Source organism: Labrus bergylta, chromosome 16 (assembly GCF_963930695.1).
Source record: "Labrus bergylta chromosome 16, fLabBer1.1, whole genome shotgun sequence".
Classification (NCBI taxonomy): domain Eukaryota; kingdom Metazoa; phylum Chordata; class Actinopteri; order Labriformes; family Labridae; genus Labrus; species Labrus bergylta.
Window position 1 is genome coordinate 4200268 of NC_089210.1, and position 15067 is coordinate 4215334.

Here is a 15067-nt window from a genome sequence, read left to right on the forward strand (position 1 = left end):
ATGTAATGTATAATACACTTATCTTTACACTGAAGGATGTCATGTTAGATCTCTAAAACAAGGATGAGAATTAGAATACTATTGGATTTAGAAAGTATTTTGTAGTGCTCTCTTAAAGTAATGTTTTCACCAATATATGAAATGTGACTAAAACATTCAGTCTCTTACGTTAGTGAGTTTGTGCTGAAAAAAAGAAACTACAGCTCCTCTGTAACCTCTTGTGTCAGTGTTTAAAAGCTGTTTGTTTTTAGTCACGGTGTTTCTAATTTACCTCAATGCTTGTTTTCCCTACAATGTGAGTGTGGTCACCATGGTGATGAGGAAGTGTAACCTCCAGCTGACAGAAACACCTCTAGCTGCTGAACCTCAAAACTTATAAATGTAAATACTCAACTCATTCTATCGTTCTCGATGTTTTGAACATTTATCAAATCCACATTTAATCATGCATAAATGTTCTTCTATGAACAAATGAAACCTTTCGCCCCTCCAATGTATCTTTATTTTTTTCAACAAACACATCCGATCCAAGAGAAACTTTATTATTACAAAGCACTTTGACAGCCGACAAGCAGAGACGGACAGCATGGATTTGGCACCTGGTATCAAACTGCATTCTGGGAATTTTTTTTTCATGACGGGGGGTGGTTGGTTGGGGGGTTGGATGTGAAGGGGACCAACAGCATTCAGAAACACAGAAGAGGTGATGATTGGCTGAGAGATGTGACGTATGAGAGAGAAGGTTAATTATGATCGGAGAGATTTTTATGAAGGAAGCTAACATGCTAATTCAGACGCGTTCAGACGTTTCCACGATGCATCACAATGCAGAGGTGAAAGATTCTGCATCCATGATGACATTGATCTCATATTCATCTGACTTCTTTTCTTCGCTGTTGGAAAAAGTAGCCATGTGCAGTAGTATAGAAAATTGAGGCTGCAACCCACTGTGATGCATCAAATCAAATCGTTGACAGGATAACTGAATTGGATCGTGAGATCAGTGAAGATGCACAGCCCTATTCTCCATTTTCTACGAGTTGATGGATATCGCTTTTAATTTCCTAAAGGACACCACAAACAAACCCCAGGGTCTCCTCAAGGACTCCTGTGAATCCTGTACGTTGATCCAGGAGTCTGATTTCCTGGTTTAAATCTGCTTCAATCAAAGTCCTTGTAACCTACTCAAGGAACTTTTTCAGGGACTTGTAGGCGTTTAATTTCTGATATTTCTTCAAATATCTTTAATCTCTTAGATTGTTTCAACGAACTCGTCAGATTCAGAGCATCCTAAAGTTTCCTGGTTTTTGTTTGGATGTCGTGACTGGCTGCGAGCACGACGTTTAACCTAAACTGTTCATGTTCCCGCTGTGACAGTCGGTCCTTCCTGTAGCTTTCCGGAAGTCCATAGCACCATTTCAAGAACTTTTTTTTAATTTTTGCTCTTTTCAGGGACCCTTAAAACCCTTAAAGTACTCCTGGAACCGACTCACAGTTTCCACATTGTCTAAATTCACTCGGTATGTCTGTAAGTAAGTAACCTTCCTCAGCATAAATAATAGAAGCTACTAGCATAGCATAGCATAGCACATTGACTGGAAGCAAAGGGTAAACTACTAGCCTTGATTAGCACAAAGACTCACAGCAGGATAAATTACTAGCATATCCTAGCTTAGCATGAGAACAAGAAGCAGGGAGAAATACTAACCTAGCCTAGCACAAAGTCTCACAGCAGGGGGGGAAACTACTAGCCAAGCTTTGCATAACCGCTGGCTTCTGGATCAATCTTCTTTAACGCCTTCCTGAAAATATGCGCACAGGAATCCTCTGACAAGTGGTTACCTGTCTGCCCAAGCAATGCTTCATGTGTTACCTGAATACCTGACTGAACTGTGATTGGTTGTTTTTTTCTTATGGTTAATTTGTTGATAAGTTACGTTCAGAAAGCTTCACTTTAACTCCAAAAAATCTCTTCATCATGTTCGTGTGATATCAGGTGAAGGTCATGACGAAAAAGGCGGGATGATGATTTTTTTTCTTTTCTTCCATCAGGTAGTTTCCTTGGTAACATTAGAGGGCGGGGTCTGTAGGCACAGGGTTATCCAATCACAGGCCTTGTTTGGCGAGGGAGGCAGAAACCTGACAGTGGAATAAAAAGGATGTTTTTTTGTTATCGTGTGTTTAAATGTTGCGTCTGCCTTTAAGTCTGAACCAGTAAAACTCTCACCTGGTCAGCCAAGTCGTTGAGAGGCGGAGCTTCAGCAGCGTTAAGGCTTCCAGGGGAGGAAGTGTTGCTAAGGTGACGAGGGGAGGAGTCGGGCTGGACGACGATGTCCGCACCGTGGTCAGTGCGAGCTTTGGCGGACTCTCGAAAGTTCAGTTTTTGACTCTCGATCTGTCCACACACAAGAATCCAAATATGTTACAGGTGACATTTTGTCAAACTGCACTTAGCATATTGTAATATTACCCTGTTTGTAGTATTGTGTCATAACGTGGAGTTAGTGTATCCATGGTAACATTATCTTTAAATGTGTTGTTAGCACGTTATTATGCTGTTTGTAGCCTGTTTCTTAATGTTGTTATGCAAGCCTTTCAGTAGCCTGTTGAGAGCGTCTTGTTGGTGTTAGCATATTCTGCTTTTAGCCTGTTGATAGCTTATAGCTTGGTGTTGGCCTGTTTTCAAGTTAAGAGTGTTGGCAGCATGTTGGAAGCGCTTCTTTAGCGTGTTCTCAACATTTACCTTCTTCTTCCCTCCTCCTGGAACATGAGTGACGTTATCCAAAGAGCCAATTTTAGACTGAACACTCTTAAAATCCACCTTCTCTGACTTGATCTCCAGCTTCCCTCCACCTGACACACAAACACACACACACAGTGCTTTACACTAAAATAATGACAGTATTGGTGTTTACACAGATTCATCTCTAAACCTCTAGTTGTCTATAGCTAGTTAAAAACTGTCTAGTGTAGCTGTAGAAGATCTGGAGAATGGTTCCAGCTTTCTGAAGAATATATATTATCAGAGTTATGCCCTTTTCTCACATGCACAAAACTCTAGAATATTCTTTGGTAAGCTGCATGTGTAGATGCAAATTGCCACATTTTTGTCCCCGACTCCTACCAGGCCCCGAGTGAAATTTCTGCATGACAAAATCACAATGAGCAGCGAGCAGGGGTGATGACACTGTGAATATGTCCATTACACTGAGCATTGATATTAATTCAAAAACTGTCACCATAGCATGGGACTCTTTTGCTACGTCTGCCATTACTAAGCTGTCTTTTTTGCATCATTTCCTGCTTCCTGAGACTCCCCCCACCCCCCCTCCTCATCCGTAAGTCAGTCAGCGAGGTAGACTGTCCTGACATTTTCTCCAAATCTTCAAAAGTTCATATTTGGAAGAGACTCATTGAGCAAAGAGCATTTTAGTGAAATACAGTAAAACATCACGATACATGAGAAATATCTTAAACACAGTGCTGTGTTACCTGGTTTGTGGTGGATGTTGGCCTTAGAGCCGCACTTTGATGTCACGCTACTGAGATCCAACTTCTTATGAACAATCTGAACCTGCAGACAAACAGACCGGTGTAACTATCTTCTTTTAAATGTGAGTGTGAGGACACCTTTTTGTTTTTTAAGTGGGGTGCAATTTAAATCTGGTCCACGGCCAGAGGCGCTGCTTGTCATCATCAGGCAAAGTAGGCAACTTCTTGGGGCCCCAGACCAGTAGGGGGGGGACCCTGAGGGCTGACAGACTTAAACCAAAGCAGTGGCCCAAAATGTGCAAATTTTGCAACGACAGTAGGAAACCTCCCTCAGGGGCCCCATCTGACGATACTCACTGTCGTTGCCCTGCTAAGCGTTATTGCATTATTGCTGTGAAGACCAAAGTTTGTCAATGAAATTCGACAAAGAAAAACAAAGAGGAATTATCCGAGAGAGAAAAAAGAAACAGGAAAGAAGAGGAGTAAGAGTCGGGACACTGGCAGACATGATGGTGATGAACGCCGGTTGGAGGCCCGCCCAATTGAGTGTTTCCAACAGACTCGAGTATCACCACTGTCTCAGAAGTACAGGTAAACAAAGACAGGTGTGTTACCTTGCCACCGCCAGGTGAGTGTCTGAGGTTCTCCGTGGATCCCACCTTTGACCTCACGTTGGTGAGGTCAGGCATGGGGTGGGATTGTAGGGGAGGTGTGCGTCCACGGGCTGAGTTAGGTGACCTGGGAGGGGTCCGGACCACTGCCACCTGTATGTGATCAGTACCAATCAAACCAGTGCTAATAAAATATTCAACCAGTAAAAGCTACAGTAAGTTATAGTAACATTAAATTGTTGATAAATGTAAAGATGCACTCCATTATGTCCTACTCAAACTGTTATTTGTGTTCTAACACAGGGCTCTTTAGGGAGTGACTCACTTTTGGAGCCAGCCTCAAGTGGGCACTTGAGGAACTGCAGATTTGAGCACTTCAGTGTTGACATAATTTCTCATCCCTGGAGGTTTCTGCTTCGTATTTGTCCTCACAGGCATTCAGATGATTGTCTGAACTAGTCATCTAGTGGCCATTTGAGGTAACTGCAGCACCTTTATAGTGTGTGTCTTTACTGTCTGTGTTGTGCTACCTGCACCAAATTATTCTTTTTTCATTATACTTCAAACTGGTGTGTTTTAACTACTTAGCTAAGGATCATTTCCAGCTGTTGAGCATAGATTCATTCAGCTAGTGTTGAAATAGCGACAGAACAAAGGTTGGTTGTCCAGAAACACAAATAGACAGAAAGGCCAGGTTCAGACCTTTTTCACATCTCTGTTCGGAGTCGAGGATCTGCTGGCAGGAGAACGACTCCCTGGACTGCTGACTCCATCCACTGACTCTGACACATCGACACACACACACACACACAGGTTAAACTCTGTGATACTGGTTAAACTGGTGTTAGCAGTGGTTGAACCGCTGTAGTGTTGTACCTGTACTCTTGGCTGTCATCATCATGGCTGCTTTGGCACCCCCTGCTGCCTTGGAGGCCTTTAACACAAAATATTATTATCATTAATTATTTATTTTTTATTTCTTCTTTTAAGTCTGACAGAAACTCTAAATCCTGCTGATGTTACCTTCACAGTTTCTTCAGCAGCTCCCTTCGCGGCTGCTTTTTCTGAACAGCAGAAGAAGAGTCAAGCGTGGTGTTAATATGACATCAGAAATATGTCGCACATGTCGTGTTTTTTTTTGTTTTAGACAAAGAGACATCTCATGAAGATATCAAATAAAAAAGAAAAACTGTGATGTGGCTGGTCAGTAAAATTCCCGTGATACAAAATAGATGTTAGCGACTGGTTCAGCGAACAGGTTGGCAACCTTCAGCAAGCCAACCTTTTTTATTGCTTCTTTTGGTTCAGTCTTAAAAACAGTTCTTTCTTTTTGAATTTAATTGAAAACGCAAAGTTGCTCTGCTGCATCATGGGAACTTTGACTGCAAAATTAAAAAACGTTTGTATCAACAGAAGGAGGGCAGCAAACGGGGATCGCTAACAAGAGGTGAAATGCCATGTTTCCATGACGACACAAAAAAAAGTGAACAGGAAGTGTCCAGTCTGTGTCACCTTCAAAACAACCGACCAAATGATAAGAAATGTTCCTGAAACCTGACACAGACGAGGAGCGGAGAGGAGGAGGAGAAGAAAACAAAAAAAACAAAGAAGAAGAAGAAGAAGTGGGAGAGAACAAGGAAAGAAAGGAAGAGAAGGTGAGGAAACGTATTGAAGCAGGAGAGGAGGAGAGGTTCAGAAAGACAGACCTTTGTTAAGAGGAGGAGGAGCGCCTGATTTCCTAACTTGGGCAGCCTGTTTAGCCGGAGGAGCACTTTTTGTCTTGGGTGGAGCAGCCTGTTTCAGTGGGGAGGCGGCGCTTGTTTTCCTCACTGAGGCAGCTCCTGCGGGCGGAGCTTTGGCTCTGGAAGGAGGAGCGGCAGTAGAAATCGCGCGCTTCTTCTCTTTGCTGACGCCTCCATTAGCCAGAGGAGGAGCATTTGTTTGACCAGTTAAGACCTCGTTGGCAGCGGCGGGTGGAGGAACGGGAGGTGCTTGGTGGATCAGTGCGTTCTCCTTCGCCTCCTGGGGGTCGAGCTGCTCCTCGGCAGGACACGCCGGACTGATGGGAGAGCTTGTTTTCAGTACATCTGAGGACTCTTGCTCCTCCTCAGCTGACATCACAGCTCCGTCAGAACTCTCCTTCATCATCTGCTCCTCCTCCTCCTCCTCTCTGTGAACTCCTCCTTCATCAGGAGGTGTGATGGAGGAGCAGGGGGATTCTGCCTGAGCCTCCCTCTCCAACACAATCTCTTCTGTCTTCTCCTCTTTTTTCATCAATACAACTTCTTCATCCTCTGTCACCTCCTTGTCTTCTTTGTCAGTGTGTTTCCTCTCTTCCTTTCCTTGTTCTCTTTCTCTGGCTTCCTCCTCTTCTTCTTCTTCTTCTTCTTCTTCTCTAACTTCCTTCTGTTTTTCTTGTCCTACATCCTTTTCCTCTTTCTGTTCTTCTCCTGTCAATTCATCCTCCACCTCCTCCTCCTCCTCCTCCTCGTCATGTTTTTCTCCTCTGACCTCCTCCGCCTTCTCTATCTGCTCCTCTCCTTCGACCTCCTCATTCTCTTCTCCTTCTTCCTCTTCCTGCTCTAAAGGAGGCGTTGTGAGATGCTCCTGTTTCTTCTCACTCCCTCCATTTTTATCTTGTAGGTCTACCTCTTCCTCCTTTGACACCTTCTCCATTTCCTTTTCTTCTCCTTCCTCCTCCTCCTCCTCCTCTTCTTTGTCTGCTCCTCCGTCATCAGAAGAAGGTCTGGTGGGGGAGCAGGGAAGCTCTGGCTGCTCCTCTTCTTTGTCCTCCTCCTCCTTCACTCGCTCTTTGTCCCAAGGCCGCTCCTCTTCCTCCTCCTCTTTCTCATTCACAAATCTTTCATTTTCCTCTTCCTTATCCATCCTTTCCGGCTGCTCCTCAGGGCTGCTCCTCACCACTTCACCTTCATCCCGTTGCCCCTTCGCCTCCTCCTCCCGCTTTGCTATGCTTCCATTTGGAAGCTTATCCAGTGAACTGATGGAGTCAAGGTCTGAGGGAGGAGGAGACAAGGGGAGACGGAGGAGAGGAGGAGACAAGAGGAGAGGAGAGCAGGAGAAGACAGGAGGAGACGAAGACAAACACTGAGAACGAATAAACTGACTGGATGTAATTGAACACGTCACCATGGTAACGAAGATGTCTTTGTCAAAGTGGTTGCTAATGGTAACAGGAGGCGGGGACTTCCTGTTTCCATCAACAAGCTGACACATCATCACACAGGAGGAAGATAAGGACAGGAATCCATCAGTCAGCACAACAAAGATGCATATCTAGAAGCTAGCTGTTAGCTTCTAGATAGCCATTAGCGTATGGAGATTTATTAGCTTGTCGATAACTGGTTTTTTTTCAGGATTGTTGTTGTTGTAATTAGATTTTACAATAGATTTTATACCGGTATAAAATGCTGACACGTCATTACCACAAGTTCAGCCGCCACACCCGCCGCACAGGACCTGAAACTTCTTATTGCAAGCGACTGCTTCTCTGCGCTAAATGTGCTGAGATACATTTTTTTCTCCCTCATAAAGAAATAATCCTCCATGTAAAGAAAACAGAAGCACGCTGTTAGGTAGATTAACCTCGCGGAGTATTGATTTGATGAAAAAGACTCAGGGGACCAGCAGAGGTGTGCAGCGGGACTGTGTGCACGTTTGCACATGGTCGTGGTGGGCTGCGGGTCCGTACTTCAAAATTGCAGATGTTACTGAAACAGAAGGCTCAACTATACAATACAGGTAACTAGCATGATTGCACTTTAAAAAAAAAAAAAAAAAGGTCGTAGGCTATTAGAAAGAAATACTCAGCTGCAGTTTTCTGATCTCAGCAGAAATCTCAACGGTGGCTGATAGTTATTAGTTCATGAATAATTGTAAGAAAGGTGTTACCAAGAGCTGTTTTGGACAACTATTAGATACTTAGGAATTAACGTTGAGCTTCTGGACGGTTGTAAGCTGAGGGAAAGTTGTCAGTTAGATGTAGAGTCACTGTTTTGGTTCCTTCAGGAAAAAATGGTTACTGATATAAAATACTGCAGTTTATTAATGATAGTACACATTATGGCATTGTCTTTTTTAATTTTTATTTAAATGCACCTACCTCCTGACATGCTCTGGTCTGCAGGGGCGGGACCACCTCCAACGGGGGCGGAGTATCCATCCATCTTCACTCCTACAGAGGAGAAAGATGAGAGGAAAAGGAGAGAGAGAGAGGAGACAAGGAAGGGAAGAGAGGAAGAAAAATAGGGAGTGAAGTGGAGGTGTTGGAAAATGAGTCGAGAGGGATGAGAGAGTGGAATAAAGGAGGAGAGGGAGAGGAGGGGAGGGGAGATGATAAGAGGAGGAGAAGGGTGGGAGAACGACAAGAGTTGAAGAGCATTAGTTGAGTCAGTGCGCATGCTCAGTAACACAGTAAATCCTCCATGATGATGATGCAGCAACAAAACCAGTAAATTCAGTTTCTATTAAATTCTATGTCTCCTCCACCTGTCAATCATAAGCTTGCACACGAGTAAGCGCGTTCACGTGCAGGCCAGCTTCTCCTCTGTGTGTTTGATCTGAATCTTAATTAGTCAGAAGGGTAACAGGCGGCACCGCAGCGGCAAACGTTGCGTCTTATGTAACGGTGACAGGCGGCAAGAGAGCGGAAAATACCTCAGCGAGCGGCTGCCGCCTCTGCCACCGCTGCCGCCGCCCCCCCCCCCATCCTTCAGACAGGGGAGCGGCAGAGACACATGGAGCACAAACAGAGAAGCAGACAGCCAGAGACTTTCAGACAAACAGAAGAGAGAGAGAGACTTAGACAGACAGAGAGAGGCAGACAGAAAAGAGAAGAAAAAGACAGAAACAAAGAAATCCGCAGAAAGAGAATTTTTCAGTGTCTTACCTCCTTGCTGATGTCCGTCTGTCTGCTGCTCCACCCTTCTGCACTTCCACCTGCTGCCGCACTCTGTGGAGGGGGGCGCTCTGCTACTGCTGCTGCATGCTGGGAGACGAGGCGGTTATTGCCGTGGCAACCTGCGGCACCTGCGCACTGTGAAATCACCAAAGTAAGCCGATGCACTCATGATGAAAATATTCTTCATGTTTTGTGAAATAAATCACTCACAAACTAAATACATGCCTACTACACTCACTACACAGGTGTTGAGGTACACCTATTCTTTTCTTTTTTTACCTTACTTTGTATTCTTACTGCTCTACATTATTCTGACAGCAGCAGATTAAAACATTACATTATAGGCCTAGCTTTATTTTGGATTTACATAACCTATTTATTATAATAACGGAACATAAACTTTATATACTCATGATTCACTCATTTAACTGTCTAATAGTTTACTAATCCAATAAGACCATGTGCTACATAACAAGTCATTTTACTGGAATAACTAATATTTGCACGTATTTAGGCCTACACATGTTAGTGATAGTCGAGTAAAGCCATGAATACATGTCTGCCTTGTTTCTATTTGCAGTGGTAAAGGTAGCACTAAAGAACATCTGATGGATAAACACGTCTCATAACGTCACTTTGTTTTACTTTAAAATGAAATTCACAAGTTGTCGGTGACACACAGATCATTTCAACCAACATAATTACTGTTTTGATTTTTTGTTCATATACATTTTATTGTAAAGTTTATCATAAACATGATGACAGAGGTGGTGCTGATGGGTGTTGTAGTCAGTCTGTAGATCATCGTCAGCCATAAGATAGTGTCTAAACGCTAATAAAGGTTTATAACTAACTGACATAAACCCTAAACTGCTCTAATGTTTAACTGTTTTGATTCTGATCATGGTTGCATCATAAACAATAGATAACAATAAAATGACTCGTATCATTTGGATCGATTTATTGATTAAATATAAGACATCAAAAGACACAGAGGAGTCTCACATATGTATATAGTATCCAGCTGATGCCACTTAAAAATCCACTCAGGTGTTCTTTAAACATGACTTTAGAAGAAGTGCCCCTGATATCAGAATTTAAACGATATTTAATCTGCAAATATTATAAACAAGTATTTACAAAATGTCTTTATATCAGATATTGTTCAAGCAATTTCCCGCAAATAATGCCAGTGATGTCATAGTTATCATAATACCAATATAAACACATTCATTAACACAACCATGCACACACAAAAACTCTCTCTCTCTCACACACACACACACACACACACACACACGTAAAGGACAACTTCAGGTCCAGAAGGAAGAGTAGCAGTTTATGTTTCATCCTGAGTGTTTCCATCTACATACACCTACTGCTACCTACTATGCTACGGTTACCACGGTTACTGATGTTACTGTTAGTACGATACTGTTCTCTATGAGGGCAAAGTTTTGTTTACTTTAAGATACAGTTAACTCTGCACAGTGCAAATGTGCACAACTTTACAATTAAAGATGAATCTATATTAAATATCATATATATATTAACTGTTGTGTACAGCGCTCATCGCATGGAAAGTGCAAATATTCAAAGTACAAAAGCAAGTCTGCAACAAATCGAGGATAAACTCCTGCAGCCAGTCCTGATGCTCACAAACTATCAAAATATAATTTGAGTGAATCTTTGTTCTCAGACTGTTTAATTCTATTAAGAATATGTATGTGTTTGTTCATCCGTCGCAGTTTATAAAAAATATATATTTTTCAGATTCAGAGATCACGATCTCCGGTGTGTTTTTAAAGTGCTGCAGTAATCGTCTGATGTCCAATCGGTGTTCATGCTGTAGTACACCAAAACACTGTGGAGGAGTTTATGTTGAAATACTTCACAAGCAACAAAGGTTGTGTCTGAAATCACACACACTGATTCCCTACTCCTTACTCATTACAGGGAGTTATATGTAGTGGACTTTATAGTGCACTCATTCACCACAATTAAAAAACATTTCAGACACTACTCGCTCACTAGTCGGCCGCAGACAGTGATGTCATTGCTGTCCCTAAACTAAAACTTGTAGCTTAAAGGCAGGGTTGGTCATTTTTGAAAACTAGCATGATTTTGAAAGGAGCATTCCCTCAGTGCTCCGTCTGCACCCACCCCCTCCCTTCTGTGCTCCCTCAAAAGCCACGCCCCCTCACTTACATGCACGAGCGCCGTTTCTCCAGATGCGGACCTCAGCTCATCGTTTGCATTGTGCAGAAACTACGTCGTCTCATGTCTCATTCAGCGGGAAGTAAACACTGAACTTTATAATAATACTAAAAAAATGTGACTGTTTTACGACTCACAACGACAAACGTCATACTCACAGTATAAACTCCGTCATTAGTGGCTCGCTTTCAGTCTAGTGCATGCAACGAGCAGGGAGGCGTGTGATTGGTTCATCAGATTGGTACCTCGTGGCAGACATTGGTCGAAGTTTTTACAGACTTACAACTGATACAGATGATGGATTTTCTTTGTTCCCTTTCTCAGAGCACCTGAGTTATTAATTTCTGTCAGGACCTAAAGACAATTTCAACCAGAATCTTAAAAAGTGGATCTGGAGTAAATGACCAACCCTGCCTTTAATGCCGGCCGGTGAATAACGGCATGAATTTCAGTGATTACTAACATTACACTGTGTATTTGAACAAAAACAGTTCAAAATAAAAAAATAAACACAGATTTTTAAAATAAATAATGAAACATATGTTCACACTAAAATTCATTTATTTGTGCTTACACACTCTGGTCTCATGCCTGTCATCATCTATCTGAAAAACTAACTTTACTCTGTTGAAAATTCTTTATTCTTTATTAAAGCAGCTTGTTGATTTTAGTGAAAGTGCCCCACTATGTTCACTTTTTCATATTTATGTGTTCTGTGTTGACGTTTTGAAAGTCAAACGCCAATTTCCACTCACAAAAAGCTTTGAACTGCAATGCATGATGGTATATATTGCTTGCATAGTGACCATTGTACACTACTTTTCATAATGCATTGTGGGATACATTGAGTGCAGTATATAGTGAGTAGTAGCATACTGTTGGTTGGGTTAATAAGCAGTTGGTAATATATGTATATTGTTTGAGTATGTAGGAGGCAGAACGTTAGTATGTTGTTTCTGACACACTTATGTCTTTTATTTAGTCGCTGATTGGTCGTGCCTATGGTGTTAGCGACAGGATTCTGACCGCAGTTCACTTAATGGCCACTGGGGTAGATTTCTCCACATAACCTTTAAGTGAATCGTTTGTTGTTGTTTGATGTTTTTATCTGCTTTATGCGGCAACCAAAATCGTAATCGCGTTTGTCTCACTCTCTTGATAGTGAGAACAAAAGTGATGAAGAACCTGAAACCAGAAACACCACGGGGGTCCGAAGTGATCCACCTGAAGACTGTTTGACATATTAATCCATTAATGTGTGTGTGCTGATATGACTGTTAAACAGGAGAAAGCTGGTGATCAATATAATATCAGCTCATGAACAGTTAGCTCGTCAATAACACTGATAAGTCAATAAATTAATTATATGAACACAGTCCTGCTGCTTGATGGGGCACCTGTAACATTGTGGAGGCTGCTGATTGGTCGAGTCCAGTGATTGGTCGGTACATTAAGAGGGGGCGGGGCCACACAGAGTCCTGACTTACATGGTGATTGGCTCCAAAAGTCTGTCCTGCTCTGTGAATCCCTGGTTTAAGCTGATCCATTGGTCAGGTTAAGCAAGCGTCTGATTGGCTGACTGGAGTGACATCACATGTTGTAGTTGGATGAGTGCGGACCTATTAGAGGTCAGAGGTTGGAAGACTGTTTGATGCTGTGGAAGGAGACTCTGCTTGGCGAGGTGGGTAATGACGTGGCGCGTACCACCCGGCTCCGGAAGGAGTGACGATCCTGCCAACGAATCCAACGCTTCCTGACCGCAGACCGCACCTGCACACAGACAGACAAATAGACAGGCAGGTAGACAGACAGACAGACAGGTACAGACAGATTAATAAATAATATTGACTTACACTTAAGTAGTTGTAAAAGTTTCATTATAACAACGCAAAGGGGTCTAAGTAAAGAACCCTGTGGCACACCAGAAACACAGAAATAGAAAAGAATAGGAAACCAAATTACCTCACTGTTGAGAAAACAGTAGAAAACAGAAACAAAGAAACCCTGTAGTGATAGACAGAGGGAGAGGAGAGAGAGTTAGCTGTTAACTCTGCTGATAGGTTGCTAACAGTGAGCAGATACTGCTAACAGTAATAGGCTGCCGACATTACTAATATGTAGCTAACATTGCTAACAGGCTTCTAATAGTGATTTAAGACTGTAAGGTAATAAGCTGCTAACAGAGCGATGGTTGATACCAATGCTACAAATGCAGGGTTGCTTAGCTTAGCTTAGTTTAGCTGAGCAATATAGAGTAGAGTTGAAGGTCAGTCAAAGGGTAATAGTTTTGAGGTGCACCTGGAAGGACTCCAAGATGGAGTTAAAGTAGATGAAGACAATCTGAGCGACTTCGTCCTCTCCTCCAGGATTCACAAAGAACAACATGTAGGTGATTCCCAACAGAGGCAGCAGCACCAGAGTCGCCTTCACTGCCTTCCTGCAGGAAGCAAACGAACGCAGGATTTAACAAAAGTGTACGTTTATAGAAAACAGCTTTCTTACATGTTAGACATACCTAGTAAAGAAGACTCATGTCATGCTTGTTTTAATCTGAACATGCGGTCTGAGATAATGACTGCATTTGATCTAGCCTTTTTAAAGACCAGAGACTGCATACCCAAGCTAGTGGAGAGTTTTTACCTGTTTCTCTACCTCCTGTTTCATGTCTCGTACCTGTACTGCATGGTCTCTGAGGTGGTTGATGCCCTCAGTTTGGTCATCAGGATCCGAACGATGTTGAACAGGAAGACAAAGTTAATCTGAAGAAAAGATTGGATGAGTGACAATGCTGATCTACTATATCTAGCTCTACAGCTCTATTTCTACACTCCATATCTCTTCATCCCTGTCACTCAATATCTCTACAGCTCTATGGCTCTAAATCTGTGTTACTTTTTATCTCTTCAGTTATATATCGCTGTACCCTCCATCTTTTAGCTTCATTTATCTGTAACATTATGTATAATGTCTCCACAGCTCACATCACTTTTTATTTCTAGAGTGTTATATTTATATCTAAAGCTTGTGGACTGATTGTGTTCTTACCAGCAGGACCAGGATCATGGGACCTTGGTAGATGTAGTCTGTATAAACCCCCGCCTTCTTTCCAAACCAGCATCTGTCAATCAAAACATAAAGCCATTGTTTCCTCCTCAACATGTTTAACACAGACAGGTGGACAGGGAGACAGGTTGGGAGAGAGACAGGTGAAGAGGGAGACGGGTTGAGAGAGAGACAGTTAAAGAGGGAGACAGGTTGGGAGAGAGAGACAGTTAAAGAGGGAGACAGGTTGGGAGAGAGACAGTTAAAGAGGGATACAGGTTGGGAGAGAGACAGGTGAAGCGGGAGACAGGTTGGGAGAGAGACAGTTAAAGAGGGAGACAGGTTGGGAGAGAGACAGGTTGGGAGAGAGACAGTTTAAGAGGGAGACGGGTTGAGAGAGAGACAGGTTGGGAGAGAGACAGTTCAAGAGGGAGACAGGTTGGGAGAGAGACAGTTAAAGAGGGAGACAGGTTGGGAGAGAGACAGGTTGGGAGAGAGAGACAGGTGAAGCGGGAGACAGGTTGGGAGAGAGACAGTTAAAGAGGGAGATGGGTTGAGAGAGAGACAGGTTGGCAGAGAGACAGTTAAAGAGGGAGACAGGTTGGGAGAGAGACAGGTTGGGAGAGAGACAGTTCAAGAGGGAGACAGGTTGGGAGAGAGACAGTTAAAGAGGGAGACAGGTTGGGAGAGAGACAGGTGAAGCGGGAGACAGGTTGGGAAAGAGACAGGTTGGGAGAGACAGTTCAAGAGGGAGACGGGTTGAGAGAGAGACAGGTTGGGAGAGAGA

The 15067-nt window shown here is 43.0% G+C and overlaps 2 protein-coding genes across 3 annotated transcripts in view; both read right to left on the reverse strand.

Moving 5' to 3' along the window:
- Positions 1 to 893: 893 nt before the first annotated feature.
- maptb (microtubule-associated protein tau b) lies at positions 894 to 9146 on the reverse strand. 2 transcript variants are annotated; one of them, XM_065964360.1, is made up of 11 exons: positions 9010 to 9146; positions 8224 to 8295; positions 5834 to 7117; positions 5127 to 5167; positions 4980 to 5037; positions 4806 to 4885; positions 4107 to 4256; positions 3493 to 3574; positions 2744 to 2853; positions 2228 to 2395; positions 894 to 2139 (listed from the first exon to the last, which is right to left on the reverse strand). In XM_065964360.1, the coding sequence occupies exons 2-11, from the start codon at positions 8285 to 8287 to the stop codon at positions 2107 to 2109; spliced, it is 2070 nt and encodes a 689-aa protein (XP_065820432.1). In that variant the 5' UTR covers positions 8288 to 8295; positions 9010 to 9146; the 3' UTR covers positions 894 to 2106. The 2 variants fall into 2 exon arrangements, with proteins under 2 accessions (XP_065820432.1, XP_065820431.1); XM_065964359.1 differs by having other exon boundaries at positions 5810 to 7117.
- Positions 9147 to 9958: 812 nt separating this feature from the next.
- crhr1 (corticotropin releasing hormone receptor 1) overlaps positions 9959 to 15067 on the reverse strand; it is a 22417-nt gene continuing 17308 nt past the window's right edge. The window contains exons 10-14 of the mRNA XM_020641016.2: positions 14284 to 14356; positions 13912 to 13997; positions 13537 to 13675; positions 13201 to 13242; positions 9959 to 13008 (exon numbers count right to left, since the gene is read on the reverse strand). Coding sequence (XP_020496672.1) covers positions 12868 to 13008; positions 13201 to 13242; positions 13537 to 13675; positions 13912 to 13997; positions 14284 to 14356 — 481 coding nt within the window. The 3' untranslated portion in view covers positions 9959 to 12867. The remainder of the gene's footprint in view (positions 13009 to 13200; positions 13243 to 13536; positions 13676 to 13911; positions 13998 to 14283; positions 14357 to 15067) is intronic.

Coding starts and splice junctions, on each gene's coding strand:
- maptb (XM_065964359.1), bottom strand. CDS start 8,287: ATGGATGGATACTCCGCCCCCGTTGGAGGTGGTCCCGCCCCTGCAGAC. Junction 5,168..5,809: donor TCCTCCTCCTCTTAACAAAG/GTCTGTCTTTCT, acceptor TCTGCTGTTCAG/AAAAAGCAGCCGCGAAGGGA. Junction 2,854..3,492: donor CAACATCCACCACAAACCAG/GTAACACAGCAC, acceptor TTTGTGTGTCAG/GTGGAGGGAAGCTGGAGATC.